At 33.3% G+C, this 26,153-nt stretch overlaps 2 protein-coding genes and 3 pseudogenes across 4 annotated transcripts; 3 read left to right on the top strand and 2 right to left on the bottom strand.

The window, feature by feature from the left end:
• The first annotated feature begins 11,260 nt into the window (after positions 1-11,260).
• On the top strand, positions 11,261-14,077 carry LOC146958555 (stem-specific protein TSJT1-like). Its single transcript, XM_085740076.1, has 4 exons — positions 11,261-11,526; positions 12,569-12,809; positions 12,904-13,024; positions 13,584-14,077. Exons 1-4 carry the CDS (start codon positions 11,327-11,329, stop codon positions 13,772-13,774), a joined length of 753 nt encoding a protein of 250 aa, XP_085596202.1. The 5' UTR covers positions 11,261-11,326; the 3' UTR covers positions 13,775-14,077.
• A 2,740-nt stretch (positions 14,078-16,817) lies between these two features.
• On the top strand, positions 16,818-17,013 carry LOC146958554 (signal recognition particle RNA; annotated as a pseudogene).
• Positions 17,014-17,316: 303 nt separating this feature from the next.
• LOC146958553 (signal recognition particle RNA) lies at positions 17,317-17,512 on the top strand (annotated as a pseudogene).
• A 310-nt stretch (positions 17,513-17,822) lies between these two features.
• LOC146958552 (protein argonaute 10-like) lies at positions 17,823-19,980 on the bottom strand (annotated as a pseudogene). The gene is made up of 9 exons (XR_015024677.1): positions 19,841-19,980; positions 19,615-19,736; positions 19,124-19,261; positions 18,888-19,030; positions 18,736-18,798; positions 18,581-18,645; positions 18,356-18,491; positions 18,166-18,239; positions 17,823-17,984 (listed from the first exon to the last, which is right to left on the bottom strand). The product of XR_015024677.1 is annotated as a protein argonaute 10-like (transcript).
• Positions 19,981-20,804: 824 nt separating this feature from the next.
• Positions 20,805-24,069, bottom strand: DMC1 (DNA repair (Rad51) family protein). Of its 2 annotated transcripts, XM_085740075.1 has the most exons (15): positions 23,919-24,063; positions 23,706-23,791; positions 23,326-23,417; positions 23,158-23,229; positions 23,025-23,063; positions 22,839-22,896; positions 22,662-22,707; positions 22,522-22,567; positions 22,269-22,330; positions 22,086-22,152; positions 21,901-21,993; positions 21,746-21,814; positions 21,581-21,659; positions 21,290-21,456; positions 20,805-21,087 (listed from the first exon to the last, which is right to left on the bottom strand). In XM_085740075.1, exons 1-15 carry the CDS (start codon positions 23,933-23,935, stop codon positions 21,043-21,045), a joined length of 1,038 nt encoding a protein of 345 aa, XP_085596201.1. In that variant the 5' UTR covers positions 23,936-24,063; the 3' UTR covers positions 20,805-21,042. The 2 variants fall into 2 exon arrangements, with proteins under 2 accessions (XP_085596201.1, XP_085596200.1); XM_085740074.1 differs by lacking the exon at positions 20,805-21,087 and having other exon boundaries at positions 21,115-21,456; positions 23,919-24,069.
• Between the last annotated feature and the right edge of the window lie 2,084 nt (positions 24,070-26,153).

Below are 26,153 nucleotides of genomic sequence, written 5' to 3'. Positions count from 1 at the left end.
TTATGAATTGACGTGTTTAGTTCATTTGCAAACTACATCGCATAACCATGAACACTTATTCAGTAGGTATGAACCCCAAGTTAGATGCAATGAATTACAACATGTGGAAACCCAACCTGTTTAGGATCCTTGTTGATGTTACATTGTCTAACTTGAAGGATAAGTTGGACTAAATTAATAGTCGTCTTAACCATGAAGACACAAGGAGAGTAGACAATGTTGAATATCGTCATTTGTCGAGCAACTCATATGAGTGTTTTCGGTTCACACCCAAATGAAGCTCTAAAACAACGAAGCGAGAACCTTATTTTCTATATTTGGTTAGTATAGTTCGAAGGGACCAACCGAAGGAACCACATTTGGATTGTACTATAATCCAAAATATCTCAATATCTTTTCAAATTATATAATCTAAATGAGGGTAAAATGGTAAAATCGAATGGCACGAGAGATGCGGTGACTAGGAAAAGAAATTTTCTTAATCTAGTCAAAATTCTAACTTGCACGCATGGAGTTTGGATCCATTGCAATAAAAAAAAAAAATTTAAACGACAAATATATTTTTTTAAATGATAATAGTCAATTGGTAAAACAATATTTACTTATTTGTTCAAATTTGAACCCAAAATCTCGATATCTTTTAACTCAACCTCACACCAATTGAACTATTCAAATGGTTTGTTCTTTGTGCTATGAAATTTGGCGTGTGAGGAATAAAAGGTGCTTTGAAGGGATCAAGATGCCTATGGCTTTAGATATTTGCAAGAAAGCAATTCAAGAAGTTACACATTACAACAATGCGGCAGAATTGATTTTCCAAGCAAATACTATTCCAATTCCTATCCCTCGGTCACATGTGAGGTGGAGGCACCCAAACCGACTCATACAAATTAAATGTTGATGCGGCTGGTCCGAATGACGTTGGCAGCTGGGGTTTGTCCGCGGTGGTGAGAGATTCTGATGGTGTAGTTTTGGCCGCAGCCTGTTGGTATCGTCCGACACTTCTTGACTCTGACATAGCTGAAAGTATGGCAATGCTTATGGGGTTGAATTTTGCGAAAGATTTGTTGTTCCTAAAGTTAGAAGCAGAATCTGATTCAGCAAACGTAATCGAGGCTCTCAAGCACAATTTTAATAACATTAGTTTTTCGCATGTTAGAAGAGAAGCTAATCAAGCTGCTCACTATTTAGCAAAATATGCAATTTCTATTTCTTCCGATGATGTTTGGATTGAAGAAACACCTTCTTGTATTGATGCAGTTGTGGCCTTCGATTTGATGCCACACTCGGATGAATGAATATATGTTTCTTGTAAAAAAAAATAAAAAATTGAACTATTCACTCTCTAAAAAAAAATACCCTGTTTACTTATATTAATTGATTTCAGCCATTGATTCGAGATCTATTGATTTACATTACACTTTCATTAAATACTAAATAATCTTCACCGTTGTGTAGACATTGGCTGGATGACCAAAGCCAAGCTACTCCACTTCACTTCCATATGCTGTTACAACGTGTAATCCTAATCCACCTCTTCCACTATTTAATTTTAACTAAATCGGGGATTCTAAAATTGCATAACATGGCGGTGCATTGATCCTTCAAAAGGTACATCTTTCAATTAGAACATTTTTTTAAATGTTAAGATGTCACGACTTTTTTTTTTTTTTAAGGAAGATGTCACGACTCTTTTTTCCTTAAAAAATGTCTAGACTCTTTTATTTTATTTTATTTTTGACAGGAGTGTCACGACTCTTTTATTATTATAGTAGCACTTCATTTTTTCCTTTTAGTAACAATAAACAATATATTTGAGGTCTTAGGTTTGATTCTCTCCAGTGTCAATTTAAGTCGGTTAATTTAACTTTTTTATAAAAAACATTAAACAATACATTTTTATTTGTTAACCTTAAACATTTAAATATTGGAATTTAATTAAATATTATATATATTTAAAAAATTATCACGAGAGTATATTCCATGTGATATCCAAATTTTATATTTAGTTAATTTCAACTAAAAAAAAAAAAACTAGATTGAGGAGACCTTTATTAGTAATTTCAACAATATTTTTAACTCTGATAATAATTGTGTCGAGATTGGTTTCGTTGAAGAGGTTATTCATAATTTGGTTAATGATCAAATGAATTATATATGGTTTTTAATCATTAACTAAATTATAAATAATTTCTTCAATTATACCATTCTCACGGATGTTTTACCGGATTTTCTATATGAATTTTTAACCGCACAAAATATAAATATTTTTTATTTAATTTATATTTTGTTAAAAGTAATAAATAATATTATAAACTTTTCTGTAAAAATTTATTCAAAAATCTGAATTCTATATATGAGTTTACTTAAAAGAAATGATCAAAAGTGAAGATAGAAAACTTTTTGAGGATCAAAAGTCGAAAAAAAATTTAGTGAGACTGAAAGAAAAAGTTGACATATTTATAAGTATCAAAAACATATTTAACTAATATTTTTTACCAATGATAAAATCTTTGAAGTTTTGTTAAACGTTTAATATTAGTGTCCTCGTGAGCTTAACTCAGTTGATATGAACAATGTAAAAAAATGTTTAATATTGGCACCATAAAAAAACGTTTAATAGTATTTTATTTTTTGAAGGAAAAACGTTTAATAGTATTGAGAAGTAGGAACCGCCCTTTCCAAATAAATTAATATTTTATTGGGGTGAACATCTAGAATTCTATACTATCGTAAACAAAGGCCTCTAATGTAAGGCAATTGGCATCAATTTTGATGCATCTACATTTAATAACTAACTAGACTCTTGACCCGTGCTACCGCACGGGTCTTTCCAAGAAGAAGTTAAACGAATAAGTCGCAACAATGTAAACATATATAGTTTAATAGAAGTCATAAAAAAATTAAAAAATAAAATGAATTGAAAATCGATTTCATCGGTTATGGCCATTATTTGATGGTGAAATGTCAAAAATTTAAAATTACAAAACAGGTTGACACTATTAAAAATTACAAAAGAAATTAACAGAGATAAATGTTGCAATAAAAATAAAAATCTTCATAACATTTGAATCTTACCAAAACATCTATTTACTTTTAGCAGATCCAAAAACATACTCCCTCCGGTCACATTTATAAGCAAAAATGCACTTTTTAGGTTCATTGAATAAATAATGAATTTGGTCTATGTATTGACCAAATACATTAAGTATTAAATGAATCTAAAAAGTGATTTTTTGCTTATAAATGTAACCGGATGGAGTAATTTATTAAGCTTATTTGTTTGCCTTTTGATAACAAAAGTTAGGAAAATATTTTTTTTAAAAGGTAAATTAACACACATATTAGCATGATCTCGAAAATCAAAATAAGTAGAACTATAACTAATAATTAAGACCCGTTAACTATAAAAAACCACATATTTTACTGATATTAACTAAAATTTGAAGTAAAATTGGTGATGTCCTTTTTTCAGTTTACAATAGGTGGTATGGCACCCATGTACTTTTTTGGATGATGACTAAACCGATTGTTAGAGATTCCACATTGAGGCTTAAAGTCAATTATATAATCCAGAAGAATAATTATTTATATATAAGTTTAAATATATGTATTAAGTTTAGAGATATATACAAAGAATTTCCCATTTTCTACCATTAAACAATAGAATTTTCCATTTCAGAATCTCAACAATAATAATGTGGAGTGACTTAAACTTTCTATTTTTTGGTCATTGCTACTATCTTTCTTCCATTGAGAATCATGCTATGAGTATCCTATTTCTTTTCTCTTTCTGAAAAGCTTTTTGGTTACATTTTCTTTCTGAAATGCTACAATATGAATCTGTCAATGTGAAAGAAAAAAATTAATACCAGTTAAAAAGAAACAACTTTAACTTGTAAGAAGCAACAACACAATGATACATGTACACATCTCATATTCCCTAACACTTAATCAACACCCTATTTTATCTTTATGATCAAAAGTTTATGCATAAAAAAAACAACAAAAGATTCATATTCATCCAATAAAACACAATTAAGCTTTTTTTGCAAAAAAAAAAAAAAAGATTCATATATTTCAAATGAGGATTAGTGCTATTACATATAGTTTTTTGGCTCCCCAATTCCATTATATTGGGGAAAAAATGTTGTGGAATATACAAAGAACTTAGATATCAAGGACTAAAGCTAATATTATTTCAAAAATAAAAAGGACTAAAACTAATATGCAAAATGGAGTTATACATGCCCTTCTCAATGTCAGAGTCATGAGTGATCACTCTATTCGGATGGCTTCAAATAACACAACATACCCAACCTTTTGTCTCTGCATCAAAAGGCTCTGAAGTATTATCCTCCTTATCAATCATTGTCGAAGAATATTTTTGGTAAAAATCCCCAAAAAGATTATTAAACTGTTTCTAATCAAACCCATAAAACAAAATAAAAAATGAAAATGAAAGATGATTCAACTTACATAATTTGTAGAGGAGGGAATTTGGATGAATATTAAAGACAATACACACTTGAAACTGCAATAGTGAGGAGGGACAACATCAATGTAATTGTAGCCCAAACCATGTTGTCGATGAAGAACAGTCCTAAAACTCACTATTCCAAAGCAAATTAAGAAAACAATTTGTACCTCGAATGAATCAATAATCCATTTTAGCCATTCAGATACACATTAAGAAAAAGGTCAACAATTCAAGATAAACCAACTATCCTCGAAAGAAAAGGAATTGCACATGAATAAAAATGATGAGAGAAAATTACCTCAACGACAAAATATTCATGATTAGATTGATTAGAACAGAAATTGTATGGAAATCCATTAAGATTAACTGTACCACAAAGGTATGTGCACGCCACTATTTAAACCGGACTCATAGACAAAATGAATTTGAATCATGGTGACATGTGTACACAATGAATTGGGGAGTTGGAGAGACTTCTCGTGGAATACAAATTCACTTGCTGCATGGAGAGATATGGAAGGCCACATTAAATGTTTAATGGATCAGTGGGTAGTTGGCAGGAATGACCGAAATTAATGCAAGAAAATTTTGTTAATTTTGTTAACAAAGGTTGGAGCGATCTGTATTGTCAAAAAAATAGGAGTGGATATGCAACAGATAAATGGGAGTGGAATTTGTTAAGAAGGACTGTAGCGACAGATAAGAGTGGATATGCAACAGATTTGTTGTGTTTATTGTTAATAATATTTTGTTGATAGGAGTGGATAGGAACAATTTGTTAATAGGAGTGATTTTTTTTATGTTTATCTGTATAGTAGGAAACGATTAGGAACAATACGATTTTTGGCTTGCAAAAAAATAGGGTTAATAGGGTTAAACAAATCGGAATTAAGCTTTAGGGTTAAAACAGTAAATTTGAGCAATAGGGTTTAGGTTAAAATTAGAGCTAAAATAAGCTTTCGGGTTAACTTTTATAGATAAATAGATTAGGGTAGAAAATATTTGCTTCATAAAAAAAAAGGCAGGAGGATAGGAATAAAATTGGTGCGATGAATTTTTTTAGATGGAATTTGTTATGTTAAATAATTGCAAACTTAAAAGTGTAGAAAATATGTGCTTAAAAAAAAGAAGGATAGGAATAAAAAAAAAAGGAGGATAGGAATTAAAAAAAAAATAATAAGGATTCGGTTGGCCAAAAGGAGGATAGGAATAAAAAAAAGGAGGATAGGAATTAAAAAAAAAAATAAGGATTCGTAAAAAAAGGAGGATAGGAATAAAAAAAAGGGGGATAGGAATTCAAAAATAAAAATAAAAATAAGGATTCAGATGGCCAAAATTATAGCAAACTTGATAACAAAATTCGGCTAGCATTAACTAAGTAAGATGATCAATGACTAAAATTGAATGGCGCCTAAATGTGCAAGATCCAATGGCTCAGAAAAGTGGAGGGAGAAATGGGGGGAAAATATTAGGGTTAGAAATAGCTTTAGGGGTTAAGCTTTATTATATAAGATTTGTTAGGTTAATTCGGATGGCCAAAACTATAGGAAAACAAATTTTGGATTTAAGTGAATTGATAACAAATTTCGGAAATGACCAAAATTATAATTAGAGATAAATATGAAATAGTTATTTCGGAAAATAGAAGAGATAAATACGAAATAGTTGTTTCGGAAAATAGAAGAGATAAATATAATATGATCAATGGCTAAAATTGAATGGCGCCTAAATGTGCAAGATCCAATGGCTCAGAAAAGTGGAGGGAAAAATGGTGGAAAATATTAGGGCAACAATAGCTTGAAGGGTTAAGCTTTAGTAATTAAGATTTTTATTGAGAGAAACAGGTTTAGGGCTTCGTATATAAACAGGTTTAGGGCTTCGTATATATAACCAAAATATTTGCTTCATAAAAAAAAAGGCGAGGATAAGAATAAAATTTGTGCGATGCATTTTTTTAGATGGAATTTGTTATGTTAAATTGCAATCGTAAAAGTGTAGAAAATATTTGTTTCAAAAAAAAAAGGAGGATACGAATGAAATTTGTTAGGTTAATTTTTATTTTTTTTTTGAAAGGGAAATTTGTTAGGTTAATTAATAAATAAGGATTCGGATGGCCAAAACTATAGGAAAACAAATTTCGGATTTAAGTGAATTGATAACAAATTTCGGATATGACCAAAATTATAATTAGAGATAAATATGAAATAGTTGTTTCGGAAAATAGAATAGATAAATACGAAATAGTTGTTTCGGAAAATAGAAGAGATAAATATAATATGATCAATGGCTAAAATTGAATGGCGCCTAAATGCGCAAGATCCAATGGCTTAGAAAAGTCGATGAAAAAATGGGGGGAAAAAATTAGGTTTAGGGTTAGCTTTACGGGTTAAGCTTTAGTAAATAAGATTAACTAGCTATATGTCGGCGCAATAGGTAAGTTGAAGTTGGGATTAGGGAGTTAGGATCTCACGATTCTCTCTATTTCTTCCATTTAAAAAGAAAACGATTTTTTTTTAAAAAAATATAAAATAATAGGTCTCACACTTTTAATATTTTTTCACATAATATTATCTCCATTTACTAAATTACTATAGTTTTGAAAATATTCCCTAAAAAAAAAACATTTAAAAAACTATAGGAATTGAGAGGATAAATGGAAAGAGGAATTAACTGAATGGTAGGATTTACCATCTTTTTTTTTCTTAACTATCTTCAAATTGCATACTCAATTTATTTTAATAAATGAAGATGATCCTTACTCGGAATTAGGGGCATAATAACCTAAATATTAAATCTAAACCAAGTATATTGGTTCCATTTTCTACTATGTTTGAGTCTAAATTAATCTAGTTAAATTCATATGAATTTACATATGGATTTTAAGTCATTCAAAATTGACCACCTAATTTTGAATCAAACAATTATATTTTATGGTTATTTATTTTCTTTCGCATCATATAAGTGTGTGATCTTAAAAATATCTTATGTTTTTCAATCATCATATATTATTTTTCATTTAAAAAATGTCAATTGAATTGAACCGAACCAAATCAATTCATTCTTCATCAATTTGGTTTGATGGAGTTTCATGAGAAAATATTGTAAAAATAATATCAACTCAAACCAATTTTATTTGATTGGTTAAGATTTATTTCCCCACCAAAATCTAAACTAAACTCACATGAGTTGGGATTATCTTTTGGTATTGGACGTTCTTTAGGTTTTGTTTTAAAGAATTCAGTGATAGCAACAAATTCACACACATTAAATATATTTAAACTCTCACCTCAATATATCAAATACTATTTTGAAGTTTTTTTACCATTTGAGGTCTACTTACAGAATTTGAACACTTTCAATCGGTAATGCTAAAAAACACACAAAGAAGAAATTAATGTATACTAATTTTTTTTTTAAAATCATTTAAGCTTTATAGGTGAGAATCCTTTCTAGCAAGTATGGGTGTGCTATATCCCGTACTTGGGATGGGATATTTAAGTGGATAGTGATATTTGAACATAAAAAAAATTGACATTGTGTAGACACATTATATAAAAGAGGAGTGCTATATATCTAGAGAGAATTTGCCACGAAGTATTCCCGAAATAGTGTCTAGCCAATAAAAATTGTTAATGGCCACAAAAAACGGGGTCGCGGTTGTTATATTATTTTGATGCAGTATTAGTCAATCAATTATATAACATCAAAGGGCTAACAAACTGCCAGCTCATTCGGGAAGCACTCACGAAATCAAGTTTCGCTGTATCTAGCATTATGCTATATAAAAATACACCCAAAATAAATATTAGTTTGAATAAAAGAGAGGAGAGAGAAATTGTTATTGAAATCAAAATCATTTGAAAACATAGAATCAGACATCCTTTATAATATTCATGTTCTTTGTTAGGGATGGCAATTAGACCCATGCCCGATGGGTACCCGCAATGGGTAGGGTAAAACCCCGCTTTCATGGGTCCGGGCTTGGGTACGGGTATTACCCGCAAATTTAAATGGGTATGGGTACGGGTAAGGGTACTATACTACCCAGCCGCGCAACCCACATATACATATTTATATAATGTGATACATAATTTCTATAATTTTGGTGTATAATTAATTAATTAATTTAACTATTTTAAGTCTAAGCCTAAACCTAAAAACCACTTAATACAATAATTGATCCCTCCTGCTGGTATGCAATTTTTGAAGGATGTTTTAGATGTTTTTTATTTTGTTAAATACTACGATTCCTGCTATTTTATGAGTTGATATGAAAAATTTTGAACCATAATTTTATTTTAATTTCTATATTTTTAGTCTTTTCATGCTTAAAGTGCGGGTAATGGGTGCGGCTATGGGCTCTAAGGTGCCCATAGGGTATGGGGAAGGGCACTAAAGTTATTGCCCACAAGGGTATGAGCTTGGGTACATGTATTTTTTACCAACGCGGGTATGGGGAAGGGCATTGTAGTACCCTACCCATAGAGTACTCATTGCCATCCCCATTCTTCGTGGTTGTATGTGGGCGAATTTATTGGATAAAGTTGGTAAGCATGTAAGCAAACACCACCATACATACCTTCTTCGCTTTGCCCCATATGAGAAATTGGATAAGCAACGAGGGTCTCCTGATGATTTTTGAGACGTGGGTCTCCTTGACTGCTACTTCTTTTATCTAATGTGTTTCTCACGCACATTATTTTTGTTGTTTCAAAATATATTTTGTTTGAATTCTAAAATTTGAACACAATTTAGATAATAAAATCTAAAATTTTGTATTGTCTAAATTTACAAAACAACAATGGTGTATAATATCAAGAAGACATAATTTAAAATGATAAAATGAATCAAATTCTCATTTTATTAATAAATCTTATCTTTTTATAGTACAATTACATTAACATTCAAGTTTATTACACAAAATTATTAAACACCTAATGATGAAGGAGGTTGGGGTAATGATTTTTTTTTTTTGTCCTCGTGAGCTTAGCTCAGTTGACGGGACAATGCATAATACTCCCTCCGTTTCAAAATACATGTCCAAGTCAACCACTTCACATATGCCAATGCACAATTTTGACCGTTAATATCTTTAATTATCTAAAGTAAAAAATTATAAAAATTTAATATTTTAAAAATATTTGTCTAGACAAATCAAACAACATCTTACATGCTAATATTTGTATTTATACATTAGTTAAAAAGTATGGTCAAAGTAAGTCAAGTGAATAGTGCACATTGCAAAAATTGGACGTGTATTTTGAAACGGAGGGAGTATATGCAAGGTCGGGGATTCAACCCCTGGCCACCACCAACAAAAAAAAATGATTGTTTCCTTTCTTGGAACACCTCCCCTTTCATCATCACTTATCTTATTATGTTGTTTTACAAGGTTGAATTATGTCATTTAATCTTATCTTATTATGTTGTTTTAGAATGTTGAATTATGTCATTTAATTTTTCCTGTGTCCGTTTAATTTTTTCACGTTTTATGCACTATACATAACCCTCCAAACCTCCCTATTTAATTTTTATTGGATTTTTGGCCCTCGTCTTTTTTTTAGACGATTTTTTTTTATGACATGGTCTATTCATTTATGATGTGTCAACATTTTTTAGTCATATTTTTGCTAACATGAATATTTGATGTGCTAAATAAACGTTGCAACATTATAAATAAATAGGTCATCTCATAATTTTGTTAGGGTTAAATATGTTTTTGGTCCTTATAAATATGTCAATTTTTCGTTTTAGTCCCTCTAAAATTTTCCTTCAACTTTTAGTCCCTATAAAATTTTCAATCTTCACTTTTGGTCCCTCTTTTAAAGTAAACTCATATGTAGAATTCATATTATTTAATAAAATTTTTCAGGAAAATTCAAAATATTATAAGAATCACTCCAAAAAAAATTCAGAATTTTTTAACAAAACATGAATTTAATAGGAATTTTTATATTTTTTAAGGTTAAAAATTCATATTTAATTTGTGTTTTGTTAAAAAATTCTAGTTTTTTTTAGGAATTTTTTTTAGAATATTTTACACATTTCTGCACAATTTCATTAAAAAATACAAAAATTAAATTAAAAATAGGGAACAAAAGTAGTGATTGAAAATTTTATAGTAAATAAAAGTCGAAGGAAAATTTCAGAGGGACTAAAACGAAAAGTTGACATATTTATAGGGACTAAAAACATATTTAACTCATTTTGTTAACATGGATATTTTATATGCTTAATAAACTTTGTCATATCATGAATGAATAAGCCACTTAGGAACGCTGCCATGGTCTAGCGGCTTCCTTTGTTATTTTTAGCTTCCCTGACTTGGGTTCATGCCCCAGCAGGCCCCTTTTTTTTTTTAAAAAAAAAAGAATGAATAAGCCACCTCATTGAAAATGACCTAAAAATTAAAACGGGAACAAAATCTACTAGAGTTAAATAAAGGTAATGGGAGACAAAAAAAATCGTCCGTTCATAATTTATACATTTCTTTTTTTTGGTGGTCGGGGTTAGAATCGACTTTGTATATAATATGCATTGTCTCTACCAACTGAACTAAGCTCATAATTTATACTCGTATAATATGTTTTTCAACAAAAAAAATAAGAATCTTTTTACAAGAACATGACCATATAAAAGGAAACATATAATATGAAGCATAAAATTTGGGGAAAAAATCCCAAAAAATACGGGGTATAATGGGTAATTGAGATTCTATTCCATTTCCATAAACTCCAGAACCTTATATTACCGATCTCAACATAAACCGCATTCTCTGCCCAAAACAATCATCTCCTTCTTCTTCTTCATCACACTACCTTTCTCTCTTTCAACGATCCTCACAAAATGCTAGCTGTTTTCGACAAATCTGTTGCAAAGAGCCCAGAGGGTCTCCAAAGCCCTCAGTCAAACTCTGTTTCAGCTTTGAAAGACGGGTTTCTCGCTCAACACTTCTCATCTGAGTTCCCTGGCTCTGTCACCGTTAACCTTGGTTCTTCTGGTGTCTTGGCCTATTCTCTTAATCATCAGAACTTTCTCCTCCCAAGGTTCACTATCCCTTTTTTTCTTTCATATTTTTCATTATTTTGGATTATTAAATAATAAAAAATCCCATTTTTATGATGATAAACTTTAGTTAAACCTTGATCTAGGTTTTTATATTAGGTTTAAGTTTTAATCACTTTGTTTGTCTTGTGGGTTAAGGGTGTATAGTTGATCCTTCTATAGTATTAGTTTATACTGTTTGATTGACATCTTGTTAAGGACAAGTTCTTGTCTTGTCGTTCTCAAATCAAACAATAACATATTAGGAGTATTTTTTTGTAAGTAATGTGTTATTAAGTTATTTAATATTTGGAAAATCATTGGCACGTAGTTGTTTGGATTGAGAATTTGATGACAGGGACATAAGTGGTTTAGTTTTTGTGTAAAAAGTAATCCATGATACTATATATACATAAAATTCCTTAGGTTCTTTGGGTGTGTTATAATTTATAAATAATACTTTTGTTCTTTCACAGATCTAAAACTATACTTTTTTGTTGGTATATTCTCACCCCTCTTTTGATCCTTCCTCCCCTTGTAGTAGCAGATAATCCAAGATTTTTTTCAGTATCATTTTTAATCTTTCTATTATGGCATTGACCTTTTTCTGTTTCATCATGTTATTGTAAACAAAAGTTAACTTGGTGCTATAAAGCTCTTACTAAAGTAGAGTGCAGGGAAAGTTTTTGCCCATTGTGGGTCTATCATAGACAAGAAACTGATTCCACAACTTTAATATGTATCCTTATGGTCAGATAATATGATATTATTGTAGTTTTAATGAGATAAAGAAAAAAAATATCATGGGGTTACCAATTATGTTTTTGGTTAGACCTTAGCACAATATTTGCCTAATCTTTCTTCTCTAATGTTAAGCTGAAATTTCTCTTTTTGATCTGTTATTGTAAAATACTTTATTTGCCAAAATCATGATATTTGAAAATCTTGAATCAAGTTAGATCCTTACCAATCGATCTAGTGAAAGACATTTAGATCCTTTTTCATGAGAAACTATTATTTATGTTTTTTTTCTTATGTTGCTAGGCTGTTTGCGGTTGTGGATGACATTTTCTGCTTGTTTCAAGGCCACCTTGAGAATGTTGCTAATCTTAAGCAACAATATGGATTGAACAAAACTGCAAATGAAGTGATCATTGTCATAGAGGCGTACAGAACTCTAAGAGACCGTGGTCCCTATCCTGCTTCTCAGGTCGTGAGAGATTTTCAGGGAAAATTTGCATTTATTCTGTTTGACAGTGGCTCTAAAAATGCATTTATTTCTGCGGTGAGTTATCCTATGTCCATCTTTTTTGCTGTCATATTTGCTAATTGTTTGCTTCTCTAACCTGGCATCCATATGGGGGTCTTTTATGTAACAGGATGCTGATGGGAGTGTTCCCTTCTTCTGGGGAACTGATGCTGATGGAAATCTTGTTCTTTCAGATGAGACAGATATTGTAACTAAGAGCTGTGGGAAATCTTATGCACCATTCCCAAAAGGTAATACTTAGATTGTAATAACCAAGAGTTGTTGACTATACAAGTTCCTTTGTTGAACATCCCCTTTTAGACGTTCTGTTCAAAAATTATGAGTGTACATTAAAAGTGAATTAAGAGGAAGAATGGAATGACAAGTTCAATGATTTGGAAACTTTGACACTACTTCCCTTTAAGATAAATAACAAATGATAATTTCTTTTGTTTCTAAACAACCTTTATATTATTGTTTACTTTGCAATTTGAATTTCATTCAAGCTCCTCGTGTCCTTTGTTTAACATTCCCTTTTAGATGTCCCGTTCAAAAGTTATGAGCATAAGTACATTAAAAGTGAATTAAGAGGAAGAAAGAGGAAGACAAGTTAAAAGATCTTGAAACTTCAATACCACTTTCCTTTAAGATAGATAAAAACGATATTTTGTTTTGTTTCTCAACCACCTTTGTATTACTTTGCAATTAGAATATCATTCAAGCTCTTGATGTATTGTAATTTGACCGTCTATATAGTAAATACAACGGTTTCATGCAAGAGGTAACGAATCTTACCGGATTTCATTTCAGGATGTTTCTTTACAACATCTGGAGGTTTGAGCAGTTTTGAGCATCCACTTAATGAATTGAAGCCTGTCCCAAGGGTTGACAGTTCTGGACAAGTATGTGGTTCAACTTTCAAAGTGGATGCAGAGGCTAAGAAGGAATCAACTGGCATGCCAAGGGTTGGCAGTGCTGCTAACTGGTCTAATAATATCTGATTGCAACTCCATTTATTTGAACTAAGACTTTTATATTTGTTATAGCTGGATTGAATTTTCAAGTTTTGATTATCTGTTCTTATCATATGATATTAACGCATCTGTTACCATCGCATGGTAACTTGTGGCTCTACCGAGACTAAACTTATCATATTAGTTTACTGAACCGAGATATGATTTGATGAATTTACAAGTTGCTTGCAAGCAATTACTGAGACCATACTCTATTGGCACATATCATGTAATAATATTGACTTGCGCACTGATTCATCTTAAAGTGAAGATAATTTACTGCCTTTGTCTGATTTCATTTCATTTAGGTTATTCTATGCTCCCTACTTAAAATTGTTAATGTAATTGATATTAAATAAGAAAAATCTGCTCACCCCAGAAAGTCAATGGCATTAAGATTTTGAACCGTTGAGTTACATTATAATTGCCAAATATTAGCTGCTTGCTACAAAGGAAACATATATAAATGGTACTCAAATTGTACCTCTGGATGGTTAAGGTTACTAATAATATTCTGTCTGTCTGTTGTGGAAGAGCCTTAAAAGTAAGAAGCAGCTGCCTTTAGTCTTTTGCATCAGCAATGCCCCCTGGAGTTATCTGGAACACGTAACTCTGTCAAGATAAAACATGCAGACAATAGTGGTAACTGTTTCTTCAAATGCACTATAAGTGGTTTCGTAATTTCAAGTTGATTTAAAAACCGCAGGCAGATTATAATGTTAGAAACCCACAGTTTCAGTTTACCAAAGTCAATATTATTTATAGTTCAATGAATAAATTATTTAAGGGGGTAAAGTGATAAAGGATATTGCTTCAGCCTCTGGCAGGTTTGGGGCGTCAAACACTTTGCAAACACGCTGTTCACCTTTCCCCTTCCTGAACATCAGCCTTATGGTGGCTGCATGAGCTAGCACATGCCCCCCTGCTGGCTTCTTTGGATCAGTAATGAACATACCACCTCCTGGATCAGCTATGACGAAAAGCAAGACGCATCTGGTCTTAATAAAAGCCACAGCTTAAAACCAAAGCTATGAACAAAAACAATAATCAGGTTGGACTTGGGAGTGAGTCTACCCTGATTTGTCATATAAACCGCAACGTTGAATTCTTCAGCTATCTTGATCAATCGAGAAAGCATCTGTGCCAATTTTTGCTGCAAAGGAACTTTTTTATTTCAGTAAAAGCTGACATAAAAGGGATTAAAAATCTGTTAGTGCATGTTCTTGACAGATTCACAGACCTGGCGCTCAGCAAGCTCTCCTCTTCCAGTGAAGTCAACCCGAAACAGCAATCACAGAATCCACAATCTGCAAAAAATATATTCAGTCAACTCTCCACATCTCATGATATTGCAACGGAAGGCAACTCTACCACTCTATGAGTAACGTCTCACCAGAAGTCTAAATGGTTCTTCAGCCATTTTAGCAGCCAAACCAAGGAGAAGGTTATACTGATGCTCATAAGTGTAGGCACGGGCATAGATAATCTTGTGCATTCACAAACAGAAATTGGTAAACAGTCAGCACCAAAATACTCACAATTAGGTTATGATACATCAGCCACTTAAAAATTAAAATACAACAAACTAGAAAGCGAGACAAAGATATATACAAGATTGAAGAAGTTGTGCCTTCTACTACCGGTATTGTAATGTTGCAGTTTTTTGAATCATTGTTTGTTACTCCACCACTCAATACAAGAAAAATTGTTAGACTCCTTTTCTTTTTGTTATCAATTGTATCAATAATCAGCTAAACTCCAATTAAAAAATATATATTATAATGGTAAATTTTTAGCATTTATTAAGTGTAGTTTTTTTTTTTTTTTAGAGGTTATTAAGTGTAGCTAGTGGAGTAAAATGTCAAAAAACCATTATTATAAAGTCGGAATAATTGTTGGACACTATCTTGCGTTCTTAACATTGATCGCATCCCTTCAAGATTTTTTTTTTTTTTTTATCACATGTCCATATCGGCCACAAGAAACAAAAAGATAATGTGAAGAGAGTCATGTTTTACTGTTAGATTGCTTTAGATGTATGTTGTTAAAGTTGGCATTGTAAAGAGTATTCTGTGTCAATCTTAATTGTAGAAAATTTTGCTCAAAGTTCTTTACAGATGTTGATGGGAAGTTTTTCTGATTAGTCTAACAAAAAGATTAAGCCAACAATCATGTTTATCCTGCATTATAGCTGAAGGAAAATGAGTCAAGTCAATGTAACATTTCATTGCCATTTCTCTATGTAAATAAACAACCAAAAATATTACTAGAAACTTAAATCTCAACTCTTGTTGGTCCAACATGTGTTTGGCATTCTGTGTAAGAAACTCACTGCACTTTCATGCTATAATACTCACGTGTCTTTTGCACCAATAAACGGGTCAAGATTCCAAATACCAATATGTAAATTATGAAATGAAATACTACTAAAATGAACGTTGGAATGTTAGCAAACAATGAACTGCATATATCAAATTAGCATCGTATGCTAGTTCAAAACTTTAGGCAATGAGAGTTGGGCATGCATGAGAGGGTTAAAGTCTTAGCATTAGTATATCCCACATCGACTAGAGTACAAAGAAAGTGAACGTTTATAAACTTCTGACAATGACGTCAGCTTGCCGAGTTGGATAACATCAGCTTGTAACCCAAGTGGGGGCATTAGAGTGGTGGAACATGGTTCGTTCCAGTTTCACTGGGTTGAGTCTGAGGATGCAATTTCTGGCCTGCCCACTCCAAGTTGAGAGTTGACCAACGGGGCCTGAGCGATCTGGCCTGCCCACTCCAAGTTGAGAGTTGACCAACGGGGCCTGACCAACGGGGCCTGAGCGAAAGCCCAATTCTCGTTGGTCTTAGACTGAAACGGGCTCGAAAGGCCGCTAAATGCGCATAGAGTCTGAGGATGCAATTTCTGGCCTGCCCACTCCAAGTTGAGAGTTGACCAACGGGGCCTGAGCGAAAGCCCAATTCTCGTTGGTCTTAGACTGAAAGGCACTGCGTGAGGCTGGCTTAAGAGAGCAGCGACTACCTTCGGCTCTTGACAGTGGAGGGATCACTGGCCTGCCCACTCCAAGTTGAGAGTTGACCAACGGGGCCTGAGCGAAAGCCCAATTCTCGTTGGTCTTAGACTGAAAGGCACTGCGTGAGGCTGGCTTAAGAGAGCAGCGACTACCTTCGGCTCTTGACAGTGGAGGGATCACAGATTGCTGCACTTCTAGCCCAATCTGCCTAGTGAGCCTAGCTACTTAATGGCTTAACACCACATTCTCCAGATGCACTTGTTTTGTTCCGTTGGAGCTATGACTAGAATTACCATCACCTGTTGATCCATTCTCTTGCATCTCTGGTTCCCTATAGAAACGGGCTCGAGGTTGGTCTTAGACTGAAAGGCACTGCGTGAGGCTGGCTTAAGAGAGCAGCGACTACCTTCGGCTCTTGACAGTGGAGGGATCACTGGCCTGCCCACTCCTCGTTGGTCTTAGACTGAAAGGCACTGCGTGAGGCTGGCTTAAGAGAGCAGCGACTACCTTCGGCTCTTGACAGTGGAGGGATCACTGGCCTGCCCACTCCAAGTTGAGAGTTGACCAACGGGGCCTGAGCGAAAGCCCAATTCTCGTTGGTCTTAGACTGAAAGGCACTGCGTGAGGCTGGCTTAAGAGAGCAGCGACTACCTTCGGCTCTTGACAGTGGAGGGATCACAGATTGCTGCACTTCTAGCCCAATCTGCCTAGTGAGCCTAGCTACTTAATGGCTTAACACCACATTCTCCAGATGCACTTGTTTTGTTCCCTTGGAGCTATGACTAGAATTACCATCACCTGTTGATCCATTCTCTTGCATCTCTGGTTCCCTATAGAAACGGGCTCGAAAGGCCGCTAAATGCACATAATATGCTGGAGGAACTGCACAAAAAGAAATATTATCTTTCAATATTATCTTTCGGTTTTGAAGCCACTTAAGTTATGGACTTTCTAAACATGTTGAGACTTAGAACAAGACAAATATAAAGAAATGGAGCATTATAACTGAGCAAAACTGAAACAACTCCTCTTTAATGTAAAACAGGCTTACCAATGGATACGGATCGAGTGCACCTAGCATATGTATAACAAAGATTGTTTGTTAAAGATTGAATTCCATCTGCTGTGAAATTGTTTTCATCCCATAGAACATGATAATGAGCTGGCCGACTAGTACTCTGCGTATGAAACAGAATCCATAGTTAAGGAAAACAACAGATTTATTTTTGTATGGTAAACATTAACCAAGATAATTGAGTTTCACTTTGTGTTCGTTTTTAATCTTCCCATCTTAAAATTAAATAACTCGGTTATCTTGAGAAACGTTGTGCATTAAACATCAAATCAAAATATATCTACCTGGATGCCAGCATGACTGCAGAGATAAAAGTCAAATTCTGTCGGATGGCAAATTTTAGTATTGACAACAGTACCTGAAAGACAGATAAAAATTAAGAAAATATTTCAATCTTATTCGACAATAACTTTAAGAACAAACACATTCTGAAATAATTTATGTATGTATGCAATTTAGTAATGTTCAACTTACCAGGCAATATAAATCCACTCTTATCAGTACTGCTCCTGTCCCTATGGTTGTTTGGGAATAACCGAGTATGATGTCGTTTTTGTACAACAATGAAAGTTACTGGAGGCTGATAATTTGGTTCTAAGGAAGCGCATGCCTGCAAAGATATGGGTTATATCAGAATATATTTTTGTTATGAATACCATTTTAAATGTATGATAAGAGAAAGCAATTGACAACATCGACCTTCCGGATTGCATCCAACTCATAAAGCCAATACTTGGTAAAATTGTCCCTCACTTACACCATCCCTGTTTAAGTTTCTTTGTTAGTATACCAATAAACTAACACTTTCATCAACATGTATTATAGATATTGAATCATAAATTAAACACAAGGACCTGTAAAATATAATTCGTAGCGGCTTCTGTCCCGTGGCCTTTCTAAAAGAAATCAGTAAATCTCTGCACAAGAAAAAGGTACATAGCCACATTAGATAACCAACCAAAAACAACATTCAGAATTAGCAGAGTGAAATTCATATTACTATTACCTTATCATGCCACCACTAACTGTGCCGCGAACAGGATCATGCCAAGTTTTGTATAAATCTTGTATAAGTTCCTGTCTATGAGCTTGAGCACACACTAAACCAGCATATTTTGTCACTTCAGGCCAATCTTGGGAGGCTACAACCTATATAGATTGGAAAGCAAGTATCAGTTGCAAAAAATCCTCAATAAACATTACAATGCTGATAAAAATCAAGATGATAGATTAGATAAATACAGCTGCTATTGAGGGGCTAGAGTCTTCTCCATTTTCAGGGTGTGTAACATCTGCTCCAAAAATTATGGTCGGTATGTCGCTAACTAATGGTATTCTGTAGCTTGCAGCGTCAAAAAGAACAGTGTTTCTCCCTCCCATCTGCACCAAGAGGGTAAATTAACACTTTTTAATTCTTGGATGTAGTTATGAGAATTGAGAGAAATTTTGACATTAAAAAAAAAAAGGAAGCTGCATTGTCTAAAGATAAAAGAACACGTGTCACAATCTCTGCCTCATAGGTTGGGAATTTAAGTTAATCCAAAAGTATCTCTAGCTTTGATTTGGCCAACATTTTCTATGAATTTGTTCAAAAAAACTGAGTTCATTCACGTTAGCCAAATACTGTTGTTCAAAAAAACTAAGTTCATTTACTACGAAGAATTCTTAGTAGAACTTAAAACAATTTTTATACAGGAATGTATGCATTTTGACATGATTAAGGGAAAACAAACCTTAACATTGATCTTCAGAGACACGTTAGCCAAATACTGTTTAGTGATTTTGAAGACATGCTTTGTAAGGCAGCATTGTGAGATAATACTAAGGTCGGTTTCTCAAATACGCTTGAGATCACCTGAAAACAAAAGACGATTAAATGAAAATTCTGCATTTTTAACTCAATGATTGATACCATATGAGAATCTTGTAGGGTTATTATCAACAACTCATTTGGCTTACTATAGAGAGAACCATTACTGTCTGGTAATATTGCTAACAAAAGCTCCAACTCCTTTCCTTTAGTTTTGTTTGTTGACACATGGTAGACATGCTTCAAAGCTTTCTCCACCTGCTCAGGCTTGGCATTGTAGATAGGAATAACAGGCTCCAGATTAAATTCCTGTTGAAAAAAACGTGTAATTAGAAACTTCAGTACCGCTTTCCTTTAAGATAGATAACAAACGATATTTTGTTTTGTTTCTCAACCACCTTTATATTGCTTTGCAATTAGAATATCATTCAAGCTCTTCATGTTTTGTAATTTGACTGTCTATATGGTACATACAATGGTTTCATGCAAGAGGTAACGAATCTTACCGCATTTCATTTCAGGATGTTTCTTTACAACATCTGGAGGTTTGAGCAGTTTTGAGCATCCACTTAATGAACTGAAGCCTGTACCAAGGGTTGACAGTTCTGGACAAGTATGTGGTGCAACTTTCAAGGTGGATGCAGAGGCTAAGAAGGAATCAACTGTCATGCCAAGGGTTGGGAGTGCTGCTAACTGGTCTAATAATATCCGATTGCAACTCCATTTATTTGAACTAAGACTGTTATATTTATAGCTAGATTGAATTTTCAAGTTTTGATTATCAGTTCTTATTGTGTGACAATGAGGCATCTGTTACCATCATATGATAACTTGAGGCTCTACCGAGACTTCACTTATCATATTAGTTTGCTGAACCGAGATATGATATGATGAATTTACATGTTGCTTGCAAGCAAATATTGAGACCATACTCTATTGGCACATATCATGTAATAATGTTGACTTGCGCACTGATTCATCTTAAAGTGAAGATAATTTACTGCCTTCGTCAGATTTCATTTCATTTAGGTTTTACTATGCCCCCTACTTAAAATTGTTAATGTAATTGATATTATATAAGAAAAATCTGCTCATCCCAGAAAGTCAATGGCATTAAGATTTTGAACTGATCAGTTACATTATAATTGCCAAATATCAGCTGCTTGCTACAAAGGAAACATATATAAATGGTACTCACATGGTACCTCTGGAATATACTAAGTGGAATATACCAAGTGTTCAAGGATCAACACTTTTAATACAAACTATAAGCTATATCAAGATGATTGAGGTTTCTAATAATATTCAGTGTCTGTTGTGGAAGAGCCTTAAAAGTCAGAAGCAGCTGCCTTCAGTCCTTTGCATCAGCAATGCCCCCTGGAGTTATCTGGAACACGTAACTCTGTCAAGATAAAACATGCAGACAATAGTGGTAACTGTTTCTTCAAATGCACTATAAGTGGTTTCGTAATTTCAAGTTGATTTAACAACCGCAGGCAGATTATAATGATAGAAACTACAGTTTCAGTTTGCCAAAGTCATTATTTATAGTTCAGTGAATAGATTATTTTAAGGGGGGAAAGTCTGATAAAGGATATTGCTTCAGCCTCTGGCAGGTTTGGGGCGTCAAACACTTTGCAAACCCGCTGTTCACCTTTCCCCTTCCTGAACATCAGCCTTATTGTGGCTGCATGAGCTAGCACATGCCCCCCTGCTGGTTTCTTTGGATCAGTAATAAACATACCACCTCCTGGATCAGCTATGACTGCAACCAAAACTCAGTTTCATCAGATAAGCAATACGCATCTGGTCTTACTATAAAAGCCACAGCTAAAAATGAAAGCTATGAACAAAAGCAATAATCAGCTTGGACTTGGGAGTGAATTTACCCTGATTTGTCATATAAACCGCAACGTTGAATTCCTCAGCTATCTTGATCAATCGGGAAAGCATCTGTGCCAATTTTTGCTGCAAAGAAACTTTTTCATTTCAGTAAAAGCTGACATAAAGGGATTAAAAACCTGTTAGGGCATGTTCATGACAGATTCACAGACCTGGCGCTCAGCAAGCTCTCCTCTTCCAGTGAAGTCAACCCGAAACAAAGCAATCACAGAATCCACAATCTGCAAAAAATATACTCAGTCAACTTTCCACATCTCATGATATTGCAACGGAAGACAACTCTACTATTCTATGAGTAACATCTCACCAAAAGTCTGAATGGTTCTTCAGCCATTTTAGCAGCCAAACCAAGGAGTAGGTTATACTGATGCTCATAAGTGTAGGCACGAGCATAGATAATCTTGTGCATTCACAAACAGAAATTGGCAAACAGTCAGCACCAAAATATTCACAATCAGATTATGATACATACATGAAACAAAGGAAACTTACATTGTCCAGTACAGCCCCTGGATCCATGCCAAACCTCTCAGCTATGGCGACAATTCGGTCAGGTCGACTACATTGCAAATAAACATAAGAACTTTGGAAAGTGAATATCAATTGAAAAAACAATCGTAAGTTATCAATTAGAAGTTCATCATAGTGTTTAAAAGCGAAGAGTAAAAAGCATACAAAGTTCCTTCAGTGTCAATGTAAGCAACTTTTCCATTGCCTCCATGCATACTAGTTGGCAGCTGTAGTATACAACAAATATTTCAATGTGCGTGAAAATAAGATTAGTACTGTAAGCATAAAAAAATTTGGTGTTTGAGAAGCTATAGATGCATACAATAGTAGATATAAACACGTGATTTAGATGATAAAAGCCATTAATATTAACTAATACCAAATACGTTATGACAAATAATAGATGATAGAACTAAACCTGAGTGGAAACACAGAGAGTATGAGCAAGTTGTGTTTTCCCAGATCTGAATACATAAAATGCTATTGTTAGCATAAACTTCTTCCGAAACTGAAAATGAATAAAATCTATTTGAAACTAGTTACATGCTGTATTCATACCGGAATTCTCCAAATGCTTCAGTAATCGACAGTGTCTCAATTCCACCTTTATCAAACATTAAAAAGAAATTCAAAGAGAAAATAATTACAAACATATAGGATTCAAAATCAACTAATCGTATAAGTAGAAAACGCAAAACTATAAAAAAAAAAAAAAAAATCTCGTTGAAAATCAACCTCCTAGCAATTCATCAAGCGCTTGGCTTCCAGTTGTAATTCGAACCACAGACTTTCTCTGCAGTGACAGAGTACAAATAAAATTATTAAATTAAATAAAAGTAATTAAGATCTATTAAGCTTTATTAACAGAGTACAAAATCGAATCCATAATTCAAAAAACTAGAAGCAAAATAAACAACGTACTTTGAGCAGTGCATCACTTCCAGTAATGTAACCAGAATTCTGCATCAGAAGTGAGAAATCAAAATAAGATAAAATTATAAAAATTAAAATAGATTCTAAATTAACTTAGATTTCAGATATTATAATCACTAACCACAAGCTTCTCAGCAGCTTCACAGATCTTATCAACCTTCGCCTCAGATAAACCTTTGATTCCAGTCAAATTCTGCGGAAAAAAATAATAACATTATTTAAGTGATTAAACTTCAGCGTAACTCAACATTCTTAGATCTTCGAATTAGAGTAGTGTTTAGAGTTAAACCTTCTTCGTGTGCATCATCAAGCCATTGCAGGTAAAGATCCCTGCGTCCTGAAGCTTCTTCACATCTCCCGCATTAATTCCTTGCGAAATCACTGCAAAGACGCAAATTCTTTGAATCAGAGACAAAACGTTTAAGCGATAATCAAATTAGTATAGAATTCTGCTTTCACAACTTGATTTAATTGTTTAACGAAACTGTATAAGTAAATTCGCCAAAATTTTCGAAAAATCGGAGCGAATGAAAAGGAATATAACAGAGGATGATTATTATATACAATTCTAATCGATTTGTTATGTAGAAAAGTGAATTGAAAACGAAAAATGAATCAAAAAGGAAAATGAAAATCTAGAAAACGAAAAACTGAGTTTCGAGAAATTACGCTTGTCGATAGCTTCGAAGAGGTCTTCTTCATCTTCCATGTCTTCGCGTTCAACCAGCTGCATCTGGCCGCTTGATTCTTCGGATCTGAAAACAAAGACGGAATAGATAAATTATTAACCGATCAAAATGGAAGCGGAATTGAAACTATGAAATGGAAGTAAAATTGAAACTATGAAATGGAGAAGAAATGGATCTGGTTTCTGTGATTTACTTCAAGCTTGCAAGCATCGTGAAGGTGGAGGGAAAGTTTGAATGCAGAGATAAATTTAGAGAGAGAAGTTAGAGAGAGATTTTGAATTGTGAATGAGATTTGAAAAAGTGAAGGAATGCGTGTGTGTTTATATAGCGGGAAATGAGAAAACGGTTACGTTCCCGCGTTCTTTTCATTCCCTTCCATCTTTTTGAATTTGGTATGGTCCCACTGATTTTTCATGATTCACCATGGCGGATCCATGTGTATGCACAAGGGGCAAAATGGGCAACTGACTCCACTAGTTGAAAAATTCATTTATCTACTTAGTAATAATTTTTCATTGTTGCCATTAAAAATTTACTATTGATATTTATCTACATAACAAGTTGGTTAAAATTTTCTTACTCCACATATTTCTTGCATTATAATAATAACACAATAAAGGTTTTGGTTAGGTTTTGGTTCGGTTAATGGAGTGATGATTTGCTTCTCAAACAAACTTTTTAAAGTTTTTTTTTAGATTTGACATCGTCGATTCCACTATATACGTCTAAAGATGGATGGAATTATGATGTGGGCACTCAAGATATCTTTTTGGGTTAACGCTAGTAGCAGCGTAAAATGGAGATCCTTTGAGGCAACGTTGTGGGAAAGTTATGCTCCCTTAAAGTGATATTTTTCTGACAATACTATTAACTCGGTTACAGAAAAAGAGTAATTTAGGTATGATAAGGGTTTTCGAAAGGAACTGTGCCTTGTGCTGTGTTTGGTGTGAAAATATTTCAGAGGCAGAAGAACGTTTGTTTACTAAATGCAGTTTTGCATGTGTGTTATTTGGTATTCACGTGGTTTGTCGTGAAACCTGTGTTGCCGGAAATTTATCAACTTTTCTCCAAACTTTTAGTTCTCTTGTTAGGAAGGGGAAAATGATTAAAAGGAGTTTTGTTTTGAAAACGTTGTTGTGACTCTCTTTCTCTTTTGACAAAAACAAAATGATATTCATTCAATCAAATTGATAAAATACATCATTTAACATCGCTAAAAACGTAAAAGATAAATTTACGAACAAACTCGCATCATCGAAGTTAATAACATACAATGACAAAATGCTTACAAATAATATGATAAAACCAAAGTGACTAAAAGACTCAAGTCTCCGGATCTGCAATGTTGACATTCAAACAACACCGTACAAAACGATGAAATCACGAAGAAAAAAAAATCTAAATCTATGTAAAAACTACTTATTTAGATTGAAATAGAGAGAGAAAAGATAAAGAGGAATGCCTATATCTTATTTCAAAGGTTTCCAAGTGGAAGGGATGATAGATTCAATTAAGATGGTATTTATGAATAGTTACTTCGACTATCCTTATTCTAGCATTACTTACAAGCATAGTTTTAAAACTCGGCTCGAACATTGACTCGGTAGGGGTACTGAGTCATTGGGTCAATGGTTGAACCATTGGGTAATTGGTTGAACCGCATGACTAAATCGGATCAACTCGGATGACTCGGTTAGATAACTCGGTCTTGAGGTTAAATTTATATAGTTATTTAACCGGATTAAATCGGATTGAATCGGTGACTCGGTCACTTTAAAAACAAAAATAATGATACATGTAAAATAAAAATAAATATCCAACAATAATAATTTTATAGGCTAATTGTTCAAATTCAAAACATAGTGATAACTCAAAAAAAGTTGAGTTATAATCTGGTAGTTGTGAGCAATGACATAGTGGTTTTTGTTGTCATGGTGGAATGTTTTTTTTATATCAAAACATAAAATAAATAATGTTTTTTCTAATCAAAATAAATTGAAAACATACATGAAGAGTACTGTACCAGCTTCAATTCTTTCAAAATGTGTACCAGCTTTAAAAAAAATAATAGCGTTAAAAAAAAGGTAGTTGATTCTTAAAAAAAAAAAAAAAAAAACTAGTGGAATTCAAAGTTTCTTGTAAACATGAGTGTTTGAAAATATAAAAAATAAAAAGTAAAATTTATCACAAGTCTATAAGCTATAAGTGGCGTATTGGTTAAACAACTTTGCCTAATTGATGGGTCCTGTGTTCAAGTCCCACCCATGCCAAATTTCAAAATTTTTTAAAAAATAAATGGAAGCGCAATTTCAAAATTTTTTAAAAAATAAATGGAAGCGCGGTCAAAGGCAGACGTTGACTCGGCCGGTTTGCTCAAACCCGCTGGGTCACCGGTTTTCACCGGTTTTGGCCGGTTCGCACCGGTTTA

The sequence above is a fragment of the Medicago sativa genome, chromosome 1 (genome assembly GCF_051527215.1).
Source record: "Medicago sativa cultivar Bolivia chromosome 1, Bolivia_mono, whole genome shotgun sequence".
Lineage (NCBI taxonomy): Eukaryota > Viridiplantae > Streptophyta > Magnoliopsida > Fabales > Fabaceae > Medicago > Medicago sativa.
Note: the sequence above shows the minus strand (reverse complement) of the source record. Positions and strands in the feature narration are given on the sequence as shown.